This window comes from Branchiostoma floridae, chromosome 12, assembly GCF_000003815.2.
Source record: "Branchiostoma floridae strain S238N-H82 chromosome 12, Bfl_VNyyK, whole genome shotgun sequence".
NCBI classification, from domain to species: Eukaryota; Metazoa; Chordata; class Leptocardii; order Amphioxiformes; family Branchiostomatidae; genus Branchiostoma; species Branchiostoma floridae.
In genome coordinates this window covers 22,854,627-22,869,191 of record NC_049990.1, presented here as the reverse complement: position 1 = coordinate 22,869,191, position 14,565 = coordinate 22,854,627, and the positions used below count along the sequence as shown (strand labels likewise).

At 41.9% G+C, this 14,565-nt stretch overlaps 1 protein-coding gene across 1 annotated transcript; it reads right to left on the bottom strand.

Moving 5' to 3' along the window:
* Nucleotides 1-1,213: 1,213 nt before the first annotated feature.
* Nucleotides 1,214-3,652, bottom strand: LOC118427205. Its single transcript, XM_035836841.1, has 2 exons — nucleotides 2,291-3,652; nucleotides 1,214-2,055 (listed from the first exon to the last, which is right to left on the bottom strand). Exon 2 carries the CDS (start codon nucleotides 2,048-2,050, stop codon nucleotides 1,214-1,216), a length of 837 nt encoding a protein of 278 aa, XP_035692734.1. The 5' UTR covers nucleotides 2,051-2,055; nucleotides 2,291-3,652.
* Between the last annotated feature and the right edge of the window lie 10,913 nt (nucleotides 3,653-14,565).

The window sequence follows — 14,565 nt, the reverse complement described above, 5'->3', positions numbered from 1 at the left end:
CATGCCAGCTCCTTCCACGCTTTCCAAAGAAGTCTGTCATCTGCTCCCTGTACTTCAATGGCAGGAACTTCATTGCCCAGTCCATAACTATCAGAGCCGACTTTGTATCTAGCTGCTGCAAAGCAGATTGTTTGGCAAGATCCTGGTTAACTGCTCGCAGTAAATGGGACTTCCAGCTGTAAATGGCGGAAGATGACTGCTCAAAGGTAAAACATAGTCGACTCTTGTGTTCCTCTGTGAGGAGGCCTTCTTCCTCAATCATCTTTTGCACTTCAAGAACACTACTGTCTATCTCACTACATCGTTCACATGCGATCTCATGGCTGTGGTTGCATCTCACTGACAATGTTTCCTTGCCCTTTTCACTCAGGGCAAATGCAATGCAGTGGTCACCACATCTGTCCTCCAGCTTTACATGCGTCTTGTAGTCCGTTTTGAAGTAGCGCTTTCCTTCCTTTAGCTTGTGCGTGACAGTCTTTGCCCAGTCTGCAGACGCGCCATTCTGGACAAGGGAATCTACAACACTGCACATTGCATCAAATGCCTCGGCTACCTCAGTAGAGATGTAATCCAGACCCTGCAAGGACTTCTGCTGCCGTGCAGCACATACCTCTATAATCTTGAAAAGGGTTCTGTCCGGCAGAGGTTGGAAGTTGGCGCTGGTGCAGTATTGTGAGTACTGTTGGATGATTCGGGAAGGGATGATTGTGCGGATAGCGGCAGGTATTGTTATCACTTCTCCTGAGTCCAGCTTCATGGTTTTAGTTCCATATGCAACATCCTGCAGGAGATGGGGCTGCGTGAGAAAAGCCAGAAAATGGTCAGTCTTCACCGGGTTCAGTCTGGTCCGGTATATGGGTTGTTGCTGGACAGGTTTTCCTGGGCCTGACTCACTTGCATGCGCCCTAGCCTGATCGATGCGCCACTTGGAAAGTCCAGGTATGAGTTCTTGAAGCTCGTCCTTAGTATAATCGTCAGCAAACAGCGATAGGATTTGCTGCCTTGTCTGCCACGTGTCTGCTTCTTGGTAGGCCTTCACCAAGGTTTGCACCATTTGCTGGTCCCACATCTTCTTTTTTGCAGGAGGTTCTTCATATAGCGGCGGTGCTTGAACAAGACTCCGCCACAGATCTGATTCTTGGCCTGGAGCAATGACGCTCATTGTCGCTGACATAACTTCTCTGTTTTTCTCGAGATAGTAGTTTCGCTGCCTTCAGTTTACTTCTTCCCATGGAGTGTTAAGACTGGATCGCAGAGGACTGATTCTCCCCTCGGTGATTTGATCTACAGCTTTGTTCAGGGCTTCCCTGTTCTGCTCTTGTTGATGTTGTTCATCGACCCAAGTGCTAATGTTCGCTTCTCCTTCGCTTGTTGAGCTGCTCTGTGACTCAAACGTCGTTTCAACGATAGGAGTCTCCGATATGACTGATGACGACTCGCTGGAGCTTACTTGGGAGGTGGCCTTTAAAGCAGTTGAAGTAGATGCAGCAGTCCCTACTGGTTGTGACGGTGGTCCCATGGTACTTTGCGGATATGAGCTTGGTCCAGGCTGATCGGACGAAAGATCCTGGGAACCAGTGGGTCTTTCCACGTCCCTTTCTGCATCCTTAACTGCTCGCTTCCTGCATGGATTGCACATGGCAGAGCCAACTGGCACTACTGTGTTGTATGTCCTGTACATCTGTGTAGACAGAAACATTGGCACACGCCTTGGTTCTTTCAGGGCAGTTTTCCTGCCTACGTGTTCAGGGTGAGCACATGTGTTTCTCCTGCCTCCGGTCCAGCGTGTTGTCAGGTCATACCGATGCTTTGGGCATACTGTCAAGTTGTTCTTTTCTTCCTCAGACAACCCAAATCGCCCTGATCTATTCAGAATGAGGTCCTGCTCGCTCAGGTCTGTCTGACCGTGGCCACGTCCACTGAGACCTAATGTAGCTAGGTAATTTGTTACATCCTTGTTACAAGCAGACAGTGGTATGACCGATATGTCTTCAGGGTAGTAACGTGACAAACCACACTCTGAATCTGGGCTTCCAAATGAACAACTCATGTTGGCTGCAAGAACATAGAACCGCATACTTTTAGAATAGAAAAGAATAGAATAAGATTTTATGCATGTAAGCTGTTAACAGGGCACCAATGGTAAATACAAGTTTTCAATGGGATGCAAGATCTGTAAGGTTATTTTGAAATGTCACAGTTCTAATAGCACCTTGATTCCTTTTAAGCTATTCTGATCATCACACAGAAAACGTTCAAAAGTAAGATGACAAAAATCTAAGAAACTTACCTAGAGGACAGCTACACTATTTTCAAGCTTCAGTGCATGGCCCACACCCTGTCGAAGGGTATCTTTGGGGTATTGCCATGTTTGCAAGTAGGGAGTAATCTTCGGACATCATTTTAACCGGTGGAAATTAAGAAATATATACGTCCAAAAATTCAATGCAAATTGGGCAAAACAAATATTCTTTCCATCTGACACATTTATCAGAGTTAGATCAGAGTTGCGTTTAATCATGTAGCTGTGCTCAGAATCCCCTAAAGAAACCACATGGCAGCCAAAGAGCTTGTCAGATCCTTATCTTTAGCATGACCCCAATGTCTGCTAACCCAGACCAAAGAACAACATACACTGCACAGTCCCAGACAGGGGGAGTGTGGAAGGGTTGACATTACTTTTTGCAATTTATCAAACGAGTGGAATGCTTTGCTGACAACCCATGAGTTCCTAACCTAAGATAAAAGGATTTACTCTAAGGCATAAAAAAGTGGTTTCAATTAAATATCGCCAAAGTAATAGTACACATCTAATAATTACATCTTTTAACGTTTTTCCCATTTTTAATGTCTTTGGTATGACACAGACAAGGATCAAACCCAAAAACTAACGAGTGCAAGACAATTATTCAATACTGGGCCATCACACTGGCAGTATACCTGTGCTAATCCTAATCTGACAGGAAATGTGCACAGACAATGTCATAGATAAGAATCATAACAAACTTAAAAGTTTGTTATGATCTTTTTAAATGAATTGTCAACATGAGGTAGCTCTGCACCCATGTGACCTGTATACTGTAAATGCATTTAAGTTCGAGGGGATTTAATTTCGCGGTAATACCATAGACTGCAGTCTAATACCATAATAGAAAAATGTTCGCGGTTGTTTAAGTTCGCGGTAAAGTGGTCACTGCAAAAACCGCGAACAATAATCCACCGCGAACATTTCTGCATTTACAGTATTATAGTTCTGATAAACCCCATACACAGCCCTTTAAAATTATTTACCTCAACGTAAATGTACACAGTTATTTAGTAAGTAACGCACTCGTCCAAATGAAAAAGCAACGATATATGTGTAAAGCATGGGAGGTGAAATTCATTTTCAAGTAACCTTTTATCCCCCATGCAGAGTCCCAAATTATTATTGCTAACTTATTGTTGCATTTAATGACAGCTGTGCATGTTTTTCACAAAGCTATGCAAAATTTTCCATAACTTATCCCCATAGCAACACATCATTACATGATTTGATATAGACCAAAACCCGAAAAATCCCCATACAGACCCCCCTCTCACGGCTCGCGTTATGTATGGCCCAATTAGATGACGATTGTTTTTTAATAAGTTGATGTTCCTCTGTCCAACAACATTGAGACCATTCACCAGACCCACTGGGTATAGAAAATATTCCGCCTTAAAAAGAACTAAAATTCACAGAGATGAAAATTCTGCTTTTAGTGGTTCTAGTAGCCCCCAAGTACACCCTCTCAAGTTCAATGTTTCATCTTCAACTTTTGGTCTGTGAAACTAGGGAGTCCATGCTGTATGAAAACACAAAGATTATATTCTCATCGTTATCACATTTATTAGCGTAGCCATCGCAAGTTCGGTAATTTTCAGTCATAAATTGTTGGATTTTCGAGGGTCTCTGAGGGGGGTCCCATATCTCCACAATGAAAAATAGCTGGAGGGTTTTAACTATATGGCTGTTCATAGTTCCACATACCTATCACACATACAAAGTATGAGCCGATTTGGCCGACCCCCATCTTCCGGCCTCTGCCTGGTTTTATCGTGCAATGACTCTTAAATCAAAGTTTAGAGACTCCTGAACTACTTATCATTTTTGCTAACAACATTTTGTGATCATCTTAAATTGACCAAGCTTTGTATGTACAATCATCACCCATAAAAATTGGAAAGGAGATTCTTTTAACAAAACATTTGAGGGTCCGTTTGGACCCCACTCGGTCATTTTAGTCGCAAAATATTCGGGTGTTTGAGGGTTAAGTAAGTTATTTTTCGTAAAAGAAATACATTTCTCGACCATAAATTGACCATCAGATCGTTGGTACAAATGTACCTGTATCTGCTTAAAAATACACATTCGATAATCAAGTTGCACGGTATCATTAGTTGTCATCGCGTACCTAAGAGCAAGAATCTAGTATTTCTCACCATTCACGAGAAATCTTCTATTTACCTTCAGAAGCGGATACTTTCCTCGGTCTCGTGAATTTATATATCCTGATCCTGGAGAAGAACACGATTTCCACAATATCGCAACATGCCTTCCGTGGCCTACGCCTACTACAACATCTGCGATTGTCTAAAAACCGCCTGACTTCAATGCCTGTTGACGCGCTTCTGCAACCTGAATCCTTGTGGGCGGCGGACCTGCAGATGAACCACATCACAACGATCGACAGGGATGTCGTGCGGTTGACGCGACAGCAACACTTGGCTCTTCAGATCGGACACAACAAGTTGACGTGTGACAAGAATCTAACATGGTTGGTCTGCTCCCTGTGGAATCTTACGTTCATTTCTCAACGCGGCGCTCTGAGGTGCGCACTTCCTCCTGAACTCTCGGGAACCAACCTAACTACCATGAGAAGATATTTCTGCCAAACTAGCACGGAGTGGCCGCAACGTGGGATAGGCTCCAAAACACTTAACGAACTTTCTCTGACACCAACTTCAAGGATAATGGACTCAATAAGTCCTCACATCTTCAACACCCACCCGTACACCGATACCATCCCAACTGAGAGCTATACAGAAATGCCGCACACCATGCCAGTCACTGAACACACGACACAGATGGAGTACGTCATTATTCTTGAGGGAAAATTATTCATCAACGAGTATGTCAACTACGCCATTGCCATGGTCAGCGCTGTTGTCGTTCCCCTGTCGATGGCAACCGCTGTCCTCTCCATCTTCAAACTCTGTGGTGTAAAAGATCTGCATCACGATCAAGCTACATCCACTGAGGCGGATACCCATGACGTCCAGCCGTACGCACTGGCTTATGCTGACACGGCAGAACTACGAGGACCTAACGGAAGCTCAACCAAAAGCGGACAAAACATCCCTGCTCTTGACCGAACCCCGACAGAAGACAACTATACCATTCAGCCGTATGCAGTGGCGTATGGGGAAGACCCAGGGTCAGACATTCAGCCATATGCAATGGCTTATGGAGAAGACATTCAGCCATATGCAGTGGCTCACAATAAAAACCCATGACCACAGCTGTTTTCTCGTGCAGCGACCAGATACATTGATGACCAAGAGCAAGACGACAACTATAAGATCCAGCCGTATGCAGTAGGTTACCCGGACTCCATATAAGCTACAACTTTTAGTACAAAAAGCAGTAAATGCGAAGAGGCTCAGGTTTCAAAATCGCTGCAAAATGGTCCTGACGAGCTGACATAAAACGATAATCAACCAATTGTTCAATCAGAGGACCACTGTGGATTATTTTGATTATGTATTATGATAACAGTTGTATCTGTACTTATGTAAATGTGATTCAAAGCTGTTCCGTTGTTTAGTTCAGTAATGACTATCATTATTGTTTCATCTCCAAATAAATATTCAATCTGTATATGGTGAACATGCGGATGATTGCTTTTGTCAATAGTTGTCACATACCATGCCCGTAGCCAGGATTTTGGTTGGGGGGGTTCTTTTTAGTACTTGTGGGACCATCGAGCGCCGCAGGCGCGAGACTCACGCCGAAGGCGTGAGCTGCCTAGGGGGGTCTGGGGGCATGCTCCCCCTGGAAAAATTGAAATCATAACCCTCTGAAACGCCATTTCCTGCATTTTGACGGGCAAAATTCGCTGGCTAAGTTCAATGGAATTTGTCTTAAAATACAAAAGGTTTTTGGCATAAGTCTTTGAGGCCGACTCCCCCGACATATTTTCGCCATGTCTGATACCAAAGGTGGGAGGCGTTGCAATGGTGGTCCGGGGAAATTTTGAAATCTGGACCCTCTGAAAAGCCATTTCCTGCACTTTCTGGGGGCAAATTTTGCTGATAGACTCACTAGGATTGAATGAAATGTCTATTAGTGAATAATGCAAATCAGTCATGCCTTTGAAAAAAATCTTGGACATGAAAAAGGGGACCTTTGAGCATGAAAAAGTGGACTTTTGAACATGGATAAGTGGACCTTTGAGCATGTGTGGGGGGTTCTTCCGAACCCCCCGAACCCCCCCTGGCTACGGGCATGCATACACATGTATATGAAAGATGCAATATCATGCACACCGGAAATTTTATTCAAAGGTTCATCCATTTCACACATGACTACAATCGTGATTGCAGTTATCATTTATTACATGAATTGAATTGTAACCAGATGCAGCAAACAGCAATAAAAAGTATTGCTTGGATAAATGATTTAAAACATCTTTATTCATAAAAACATAGTTTACAACATATAAATTTACATCACAGCCTAACAGTACATTAGATACGTGACAGAACAAGTTTGCCCAGTTTTTTGCCTGTAAGGTTTAACAGTAGAGCAGCTTTAGCTTGGAAGCTTGCGTACAGATTTGTTCTTTTACTCAGCACACCAATTTAAAAAAAAACACTTCTCGCTATTGTGAACAACATATGTAAAAATGAGTTTGGATGAATGAATGATAGTGGCTAGACAAATCAAATTCATTTGCGAGATAATTACCTCCATATTGGAAATAGAGCACCTACATATGTGCCCCAACAACACATTCATGGACTCGTGTATATTGTCACGTGTCACCAAGCAATTCTACAAGTAATGGGGACAGCCTTTTTTCTAAATCCGGCAGGGCAACCGAAACTTTGGGTTGAAAAGAACTTGTGTGTGTGTGTGTGTGTGTGTGTTTGTGTATATCTATATTTGCATTTGGGTGTGTGTGTTTGTTTAAGTATGTGTATATGTGTGTATATGTGCGTGTGTATGTGTGTGTGTGTGTGTGTGTGTTATGTGTGTGTGTGTGTATGTGTGTTTGTATGTGTGTGTGTGTGTATGCGTGTGTGTATGTGTTTATGTGCGTGCACGTGTGCGTTTGCTTGCATGTGTGTTGCCAAGTGACGCACCCACTACAGCCTTTAGCTAATAAACAATCCCGCAACCTGAACGTAGGCCGACGCCTGGGCGGCCACAGAAAACCAGACTGAGGGACGTTAATCAATCATTCATTCATTAACCCATCCAGGAAGGCTGACTGCTGCGTCACAATGATGAGTCTGGCGCGAATTCCTTCCAGAGGTCGAGGAACCTGATAGATACGCAGCTAGGCCTAGGTGCTTGTAAAATATGGCAACAGCTGGAGTTAGGAGTTCGGTGACCCAGTGGCGGTGCCCCCCCCCCAAAGCAAGCTGAAACCTTGTGTATTTTTTTGATGATGGAATTTCATTAAATCAAGCTAGTCTAACGGCAAAATTTACCCCTGAAAATGCAAGAAATGGCGTTTCAGAGAGTCCCAATTTCAAAATTTCGCGAGACCTTCCTTGACCTTATGACGGCCCGAGTCTTCGGCGCAGGGCAGTATGTTGTGGGAGAGTCGCTCTCAAAAATCTTTTAAACTAATAAAAATTTTACTATCGTACTAAGCTTAGTTTACAAGCAGAATGTGTCCCCCAAATGCAGATGCATATCGCCCTCGCTAAAACCATGTGTTTTTCTGTCATAATTGCCGTCAAACTTACCTTAGTCTGACAACAAAATTTGCCCGTCAAAACGCAGGAAATGTTGTTTTAGAGGGTCAAGATTTCAAATTTTCCCGAGGGAGCATAACCCGGACCCCCTGGGGTTGTCACGTCTCCGGCGCGACGGGTAGCGCCTTCGGCGCAGAATATATTCTGTCAGTAAAAGTTCGGTCCCCTCATACCTCCATTAGATATTTAGAGCTTTTGTTTATGTTATGCAAATGACATACACATTTACATAATTAATGCGTGATGATGTTCATCATTGATTAGCTTACACTTATCACCAGTAAAAAATCCCATCATTTACAATTTAGCGTTTTTGCACTTTTGCATTTATTATGCAAATCAGTTCCTAATTTGCATATTTGGCATCTGTTTATCTTCCACCATTCATGAATTACATGTGTTACATGTATTGAAGTCCAGTTATGGAAAGCAATGGAATTATACAAGTTCCTCATTAATTATGCATATTAGGTCCTGATCAGCATGACATGCATACCTCAGCTAGGTGATTAGCTAAAATGATGGACATCCATCGTTCCTTTCCTCAGTTATCCTCTTTGGCAAGTTTTGACAAAAATGGCCCTGCAGTTCCCAAATTTCAACAATAGGGAACTTCCCACCTTGTCCTGGCATTAAAAGCTACCTGCAACCAAAATGTCAAGACAGTATCATGTCCGGCACAAGAGATACATTGAAAAAACTTCTATGATAAAGTATTCTAATTGATTATGCAAATTGCGTCCTTGTATAATTTCTTCTTGATTTTGTACCCGTTTGTACCAAAGATACCCAAAGATACCCAGATACCAGAAAATCATGAAAATCCGTTTTTTCTATCTTGGGTTAGCCTACAAAAATGCTCCTTCACTATTACAACCATTAGGCACACGATCTGACGGCTGCTGACAATATGCCATACACGTGTCTCAACATCGTCATGACAGGTCTGGGTTGTAGATATCTCCGGGCTTCACCACCAGACAATTAGGGCCTGTTGCCATGCTCGGTTTGGTTTTACTGATGTTCGTAATCCCGAACATTTAAACAGCGTAGTGTTGATTCTGCGAAAAGTTGTTTTTAGCAGAGTCGAAGGGTTAGGTTGATAAGGCATTGTACTGATATTGCTTTTATGGTGATTGCATTTGCACAACAGTGCGTGTTAGATCTAGCCGTTTTTGAATGTGACGCTTTCATCCGAAAATCAGAAATGGAGTCGAAAGGTTTACACTTACAGGGTACACCTATAAGTGCGTGTTTTTCTGCACATGGAAACCGGTCATCGTCTGTGCTGCATTTAAGGGCGTTCAAACTAGGCAAAAAACAAGGTTTCGGTCCATTTTTTAGGCCTGTGCTGACCCCTAATTTGATATGGTCAGTCCCTAAATTGACGTCATGAGAAGCCAAGCTGGCGTTATATTTGACAGCTGCGGTAAGTTTCGCTGGTCGGAATTTTAAAAAGTCAGACTTTTGGACACTTGAGATAGCGGGCTGTTGTGTGGGGTGAGTTCTTATGACCTGGAATGTTCACGGATGAGCTTATGAAGTCCCGAACTTGCCTAGTTTTACATCATCGCTAATGCAGATTTCCATTTGTGTTCTATGGCCTTAAGCCTTTTTATGGTGATTGGTGAGTTTACTCACAGTCAGAAATCGTTATCTACTGATTCGCCTCCTATCGGTACAAAACAAGATATATCAAAGTAGAAAGCTCCGCTGCAGTACCATAGAAAGTCGCTAGGGGGCCCAAAGTCTAATTGCTTTGAGGTCTTCTCAACATTAACCAATTAATCATCAAGACAATCCATGCCTTCTCTAGTTATCATCTTTATAGACGGAGAGACACACGTATGCTACTGAAAACAAGTAGACCTTCTTGGCAAAGGTAATTACGGCATCAAAGTATGGCGTGGAAAAATTGTTACAAGGTTTTTGGTCTTCCTTGTAGTCACCACCAACTGTCCTTCGGGTCCTACAGCAAAGTCCCATGGTAATCTAAACTCAACGACGTTGCGGATATATTTCCCATTGTATGTGTACATGTCTACCCTGTGGTATGTCACGCTCCCTATGATGATGTTCCCAAAGCTGTCTCTGTAGACACCCTGTGGAAATTCATGGCGCACGCCATTTGTCTTATATAGGATCCTGAACAGCAGACGTCCAGTGTGATGATTGTACACGTGAACTCCAACCCCTTCTGCCGTAATTATATTACCCTCTTTGTCCGATGTAACGCACCTGGCTAACTTCAACGATTTGAACTTTCTATCATACAAGGAGTCGTCTGGTGAAAAGATATAGATACGAGTGTCTGCAGCCACAATGACTTTGTTGTTAACCGCGTCAAAGGTAACATTTACCATCTTTATTGCATCTGTATGTGGTAGAAAGTGTGCGCTATTGAGTTCTGGCTGACCCTCCCGATTGTACTTAACTAACACACATTTTTGCTGACGGCTTGAGTCAACGAAGTAACCCACTACCCATACATTTCCCTTTCCGTCAATGGTGACATCGGTAGGGCGCATTGTTTGTGCAGTTACACCGGGTACTACCGCTGGGAAGAGGCGGAGAAAGGTCCCGTTCATGCCGAAGACCTGGATTCGTCTGTTGCCTCCATCAGCTACAAATATTTCATTGTATCTGGACACAACCACTTTAGTAAAACCTTTAAACTTCCCTGGGCCTTTTCCCTCCCCACCGAAAGTGATCTTCTTCTTCGAGTTCACGATTCTGGTACGGCTCTCTGTAATGATACAATTGGCCATGGAACTTAAAACCGAAGAAACATATATTTTAAGATATTAGCAATCAATATTTGATGTTGACACAGAGTAATATAGAACTGTCAACTTTTTTCACTATACTACGTCATGCAGTTGTAATTAGATGTAATTAGATATGATCCTAGACATCCAGCAATTTCAGTCCCATTCACTGTAAAAAAACAATTAGCTTAGAAGCCACAACTCCTATAAGCTGGTGGATAGATTAGACAACGACCAAATTAAAAACAAGTGCTCATCAAATATCAAAATATTACATGATCATTTTGCTGAAAATGGCATACCCTTGTAGGTGACTGGTGTCGGTGTGACGACACCATTGGTGTAAAGGTCTGGTTCCGGTTTGCTTGTGTGAAAGGGCCTCGTCGTTTGGTGGGTAGACATTCTTGCTGATGTAAAAGTTGCAAGTGTCGTTGTAGAACCTTGGTGTGACGTCTCTAAGGGGTCTGCCTGTAGTGTAGAAGCTACAGATACAATAACAGATTGGGTTGTAAGGTTCATGTGGCAAATTCGAACAAGCTAATTATCTACATGTACAGCTTTTCCGATCCCCATATATATTCTAAGGAAACTAAAAGAAATTACAGCATGTACTCCCGTGAATAGTTTTATCAGGTTGGTATGTCATTGGACAATAAAGTTTTAGTTCTAAATAGCATTCTTTACATATACAACACAATTGTTAATAATCCATACACACCAAGGCTAGCAACTATTAACCTTATCATTTGGTAATATTAAAACAGCTATATAACAGTATTTAAGAATAAGTCTCAGAGGAACTGATGAGGATTTTAAGGAAGTATAACCCAGCTACAGTGGTCCAAAACCCTCCCAAAGGTACCTACTCGAGCTGGTTCATCTCAAAAACTCAGTGAATACATATATACTTTGTATACAAGATGTCTTGCATTAGTTGTAACAAGTTAAACATAGGGGAGACAGGAAAAACATTCAGCTGCAAACTAGAAGAACATCACCAACAGATGCAATCGTTAAGAAAGCTGTATGGATCATAAAATCTATCGAACCGGGGCTTCATCAACCAGGACCTCAACTGTGAGGCTACTACGTACCAGTCGAGCTAAAGGGACATCCCAGTGGGAAGTGTAACCAGTTATCGTTAAAAGGAGGAAGGTGGCAGGTGCTCTCCGAAACGTCGGTTCAGTATAAAGAACGTTGTCCAGCACATGTATTTTATATATTCTTATTAAAACAATCATGGATGCAATTCGTTAGCTGTTAAATATATTAACACAGCCTATCTTTTAAACCTACGCAATTTGATGCTAAGTCAATTCACCTTGTGAGCTGTTGAAGGTTGCTGCAGACATTGTGGCCTCTCGCATGTTCCTGGATGTTGATGTTAATCCTGTACCCACGAATCCGTCTCTATTAGTCACAGCCTTCAATACACAAAAATTCCTGTATTCAGAACAATCTTCAAACATCTATAAGAATCTGTCTAACAATGTGCATACTTTTTCGACTGGTACATTGCCAATAGAAAGTTGGCGATAGGCTAGCTTAATTGTCTTCTTATAAGTATATTTCTACTGGTGGCTATTCGGACCATGGTAATCGGAATCCCCAGACAGATTTACCGGTAGCATAAGGACTTTAGCTGGCCAAGGAGTGTTCTGAGTCATCGGGGATTTGCCGTCACTGAAACAGGGAGGAGCATTTCTATTTAGTGACGGCAGATCCCCATTGACTAAGAACACTCCTTGGCCAGATAAACTCCTTACGCCACGTTAGAACTTCTTTAGCATATTGGCATACGGTATAGATATTTAGAAAGCCAAACAAATCTTAGAATAAACTCTCCCTCCGTTATATAGAATTGAATCTACCAACAAAAGTAAGTATTACATTGGAGAAACAGAACATTCACTACCAGATTCTCAGAACACGGGCCACCCAAAGCATACTGGCTCACAGTTTCGATAGAGGGTGTTAACATTTTGTATAACACGAATGTTTTGTAAGATTAGTAAAGCATCTCATCTGCAGTAGAGCGCACCAACATTGTCTTAACCGAGAGAAAGGGGAGATATCAACAACCTTCATCAACATTCTTCTTCACACTAGTCATAAAAACCATCATGTGTTCCAAGCGATTGGGCCAGATAGCTGATGAAAACCGAGTTATTCAGTCGAAATTCCAATGAATGCAATTTTTTAATGGAGAAGAGTAAAGATATCCTGAAATTATTTCTTAAGTTGAACTTAAATGAACTTTCAAACCAACATTCTTTGCATAATGTTTCACATTGAAATATATCTACCCAAAACAAACATTTCCAACGTAAGATCAATACTCATCAAGGAAAAACAACAAGATGTAGCCTTACCTTTTGAGCATTCTGGATGTTGGTGTTGATGTATAACCCGATAAAAAGGCAGCACGTGATCAACATCGCACATAAGATAGCTACTGATGCAACAACGTTCATGTGCCGACAAGTTAACCCTGCAAAATTTCACAGCAGTTTCAAGGCGTTGGCAGAGGTCTTGAACCGAAAACAGCAAGGCGTAATAATAAACTTTGAGATAATGTTGAGCAGATTCATCTTTCCTGCTTATTTTTTTCCAGTACGAGGGTACCAGTAACACTATACGTAATTCAAAACAAAAAGGTATCTATGCAAAACCAAATTACAACAAATTGCTTCTATAGATTTGAAACAAAAATCACATTTTGATCTATATTCAGATCCATATGTATGTCATTGCCAACTTTGGAAACAAAAGCATGATAAGAAAGCATATGAAACAGGGGTAAGTAATGTTTTTTATCAACAAGAGTTCGGAGAACTCATATCTCATGAAATATTCTGATTATGAAAATTACTTTCGCATCTGTATAATGCATGCTTTGTTATGTCAACCTTTTACAAACTTACACAGATCACAATATTGAAAATCCGATCATCTACAACAGAATAATGACAATTTTGCATTAATTATAAAAATTATGGACATTTTCAGATTGAATATCTGCTAAGTTTTGCCTCCCAAAAACTGCATAGGTCACATGCACACTCTCGGTCACATAGATTTGACCGGATTATGAAATATTCAAATGATTCCTATTTTGCATGATTTACACTTTGTTGTGTTCATCTTCTACCAAAGATATTTGCAAACTAAATATCATGAAAATATGCCATTTCTTTTGTACCGTTATTCTCCTCGGAAGATTGTGACACAAACGCCCCTGCAGATCCAGAGCAAGCTGCTAGGGGGACCAAGCACACACCACGTCTTTGAAACATCACAAGATATCTGCCTTCAAAAAATCAAGACCATGACATGTCCAGGTCAAAAGATACAAAACGTGAGTTCTGCTGCAGTACCAAGGTTACTTGGGGCCTCAAAATGAATCTTGACCATGATCTCTGCAACACCTACCAACACACCAAATATCATTGCAATCCACCCAGAGGTTTTTTAGTTATGCTGACCACAAATGAATCCGGAAACAAACACACACACACACGCACACACACGCACACACACACACAAACACACACACACACCCCAAATAATATTTCCATTTTGTCATGATATAAAGAGTAGACATTTCTTACCGTTAGCTGCTTGTTTTGGAATTCTCGGCACGTATAACGGGTTAGACACCAGGAAGTTCTCCGGATTTTGAGGCTGTGCACCATTCTCCGGATTTTGAGGCTGTGCACCAATCTCCGGATTTTGAGGCTGTGTAACATTTTCCGAATTTGTAGGATGTGCACAATCTTCTGTGCTT

Coding starts and splice junctions, on each gene's coding strand:
- LOC118427205 (XM_035836841.1), bottom strand. CDS start 2,050: ATGAGTTGTTCATTTGGAAGCCCAGATTCAGAGTGTGGTTTGTCACGT.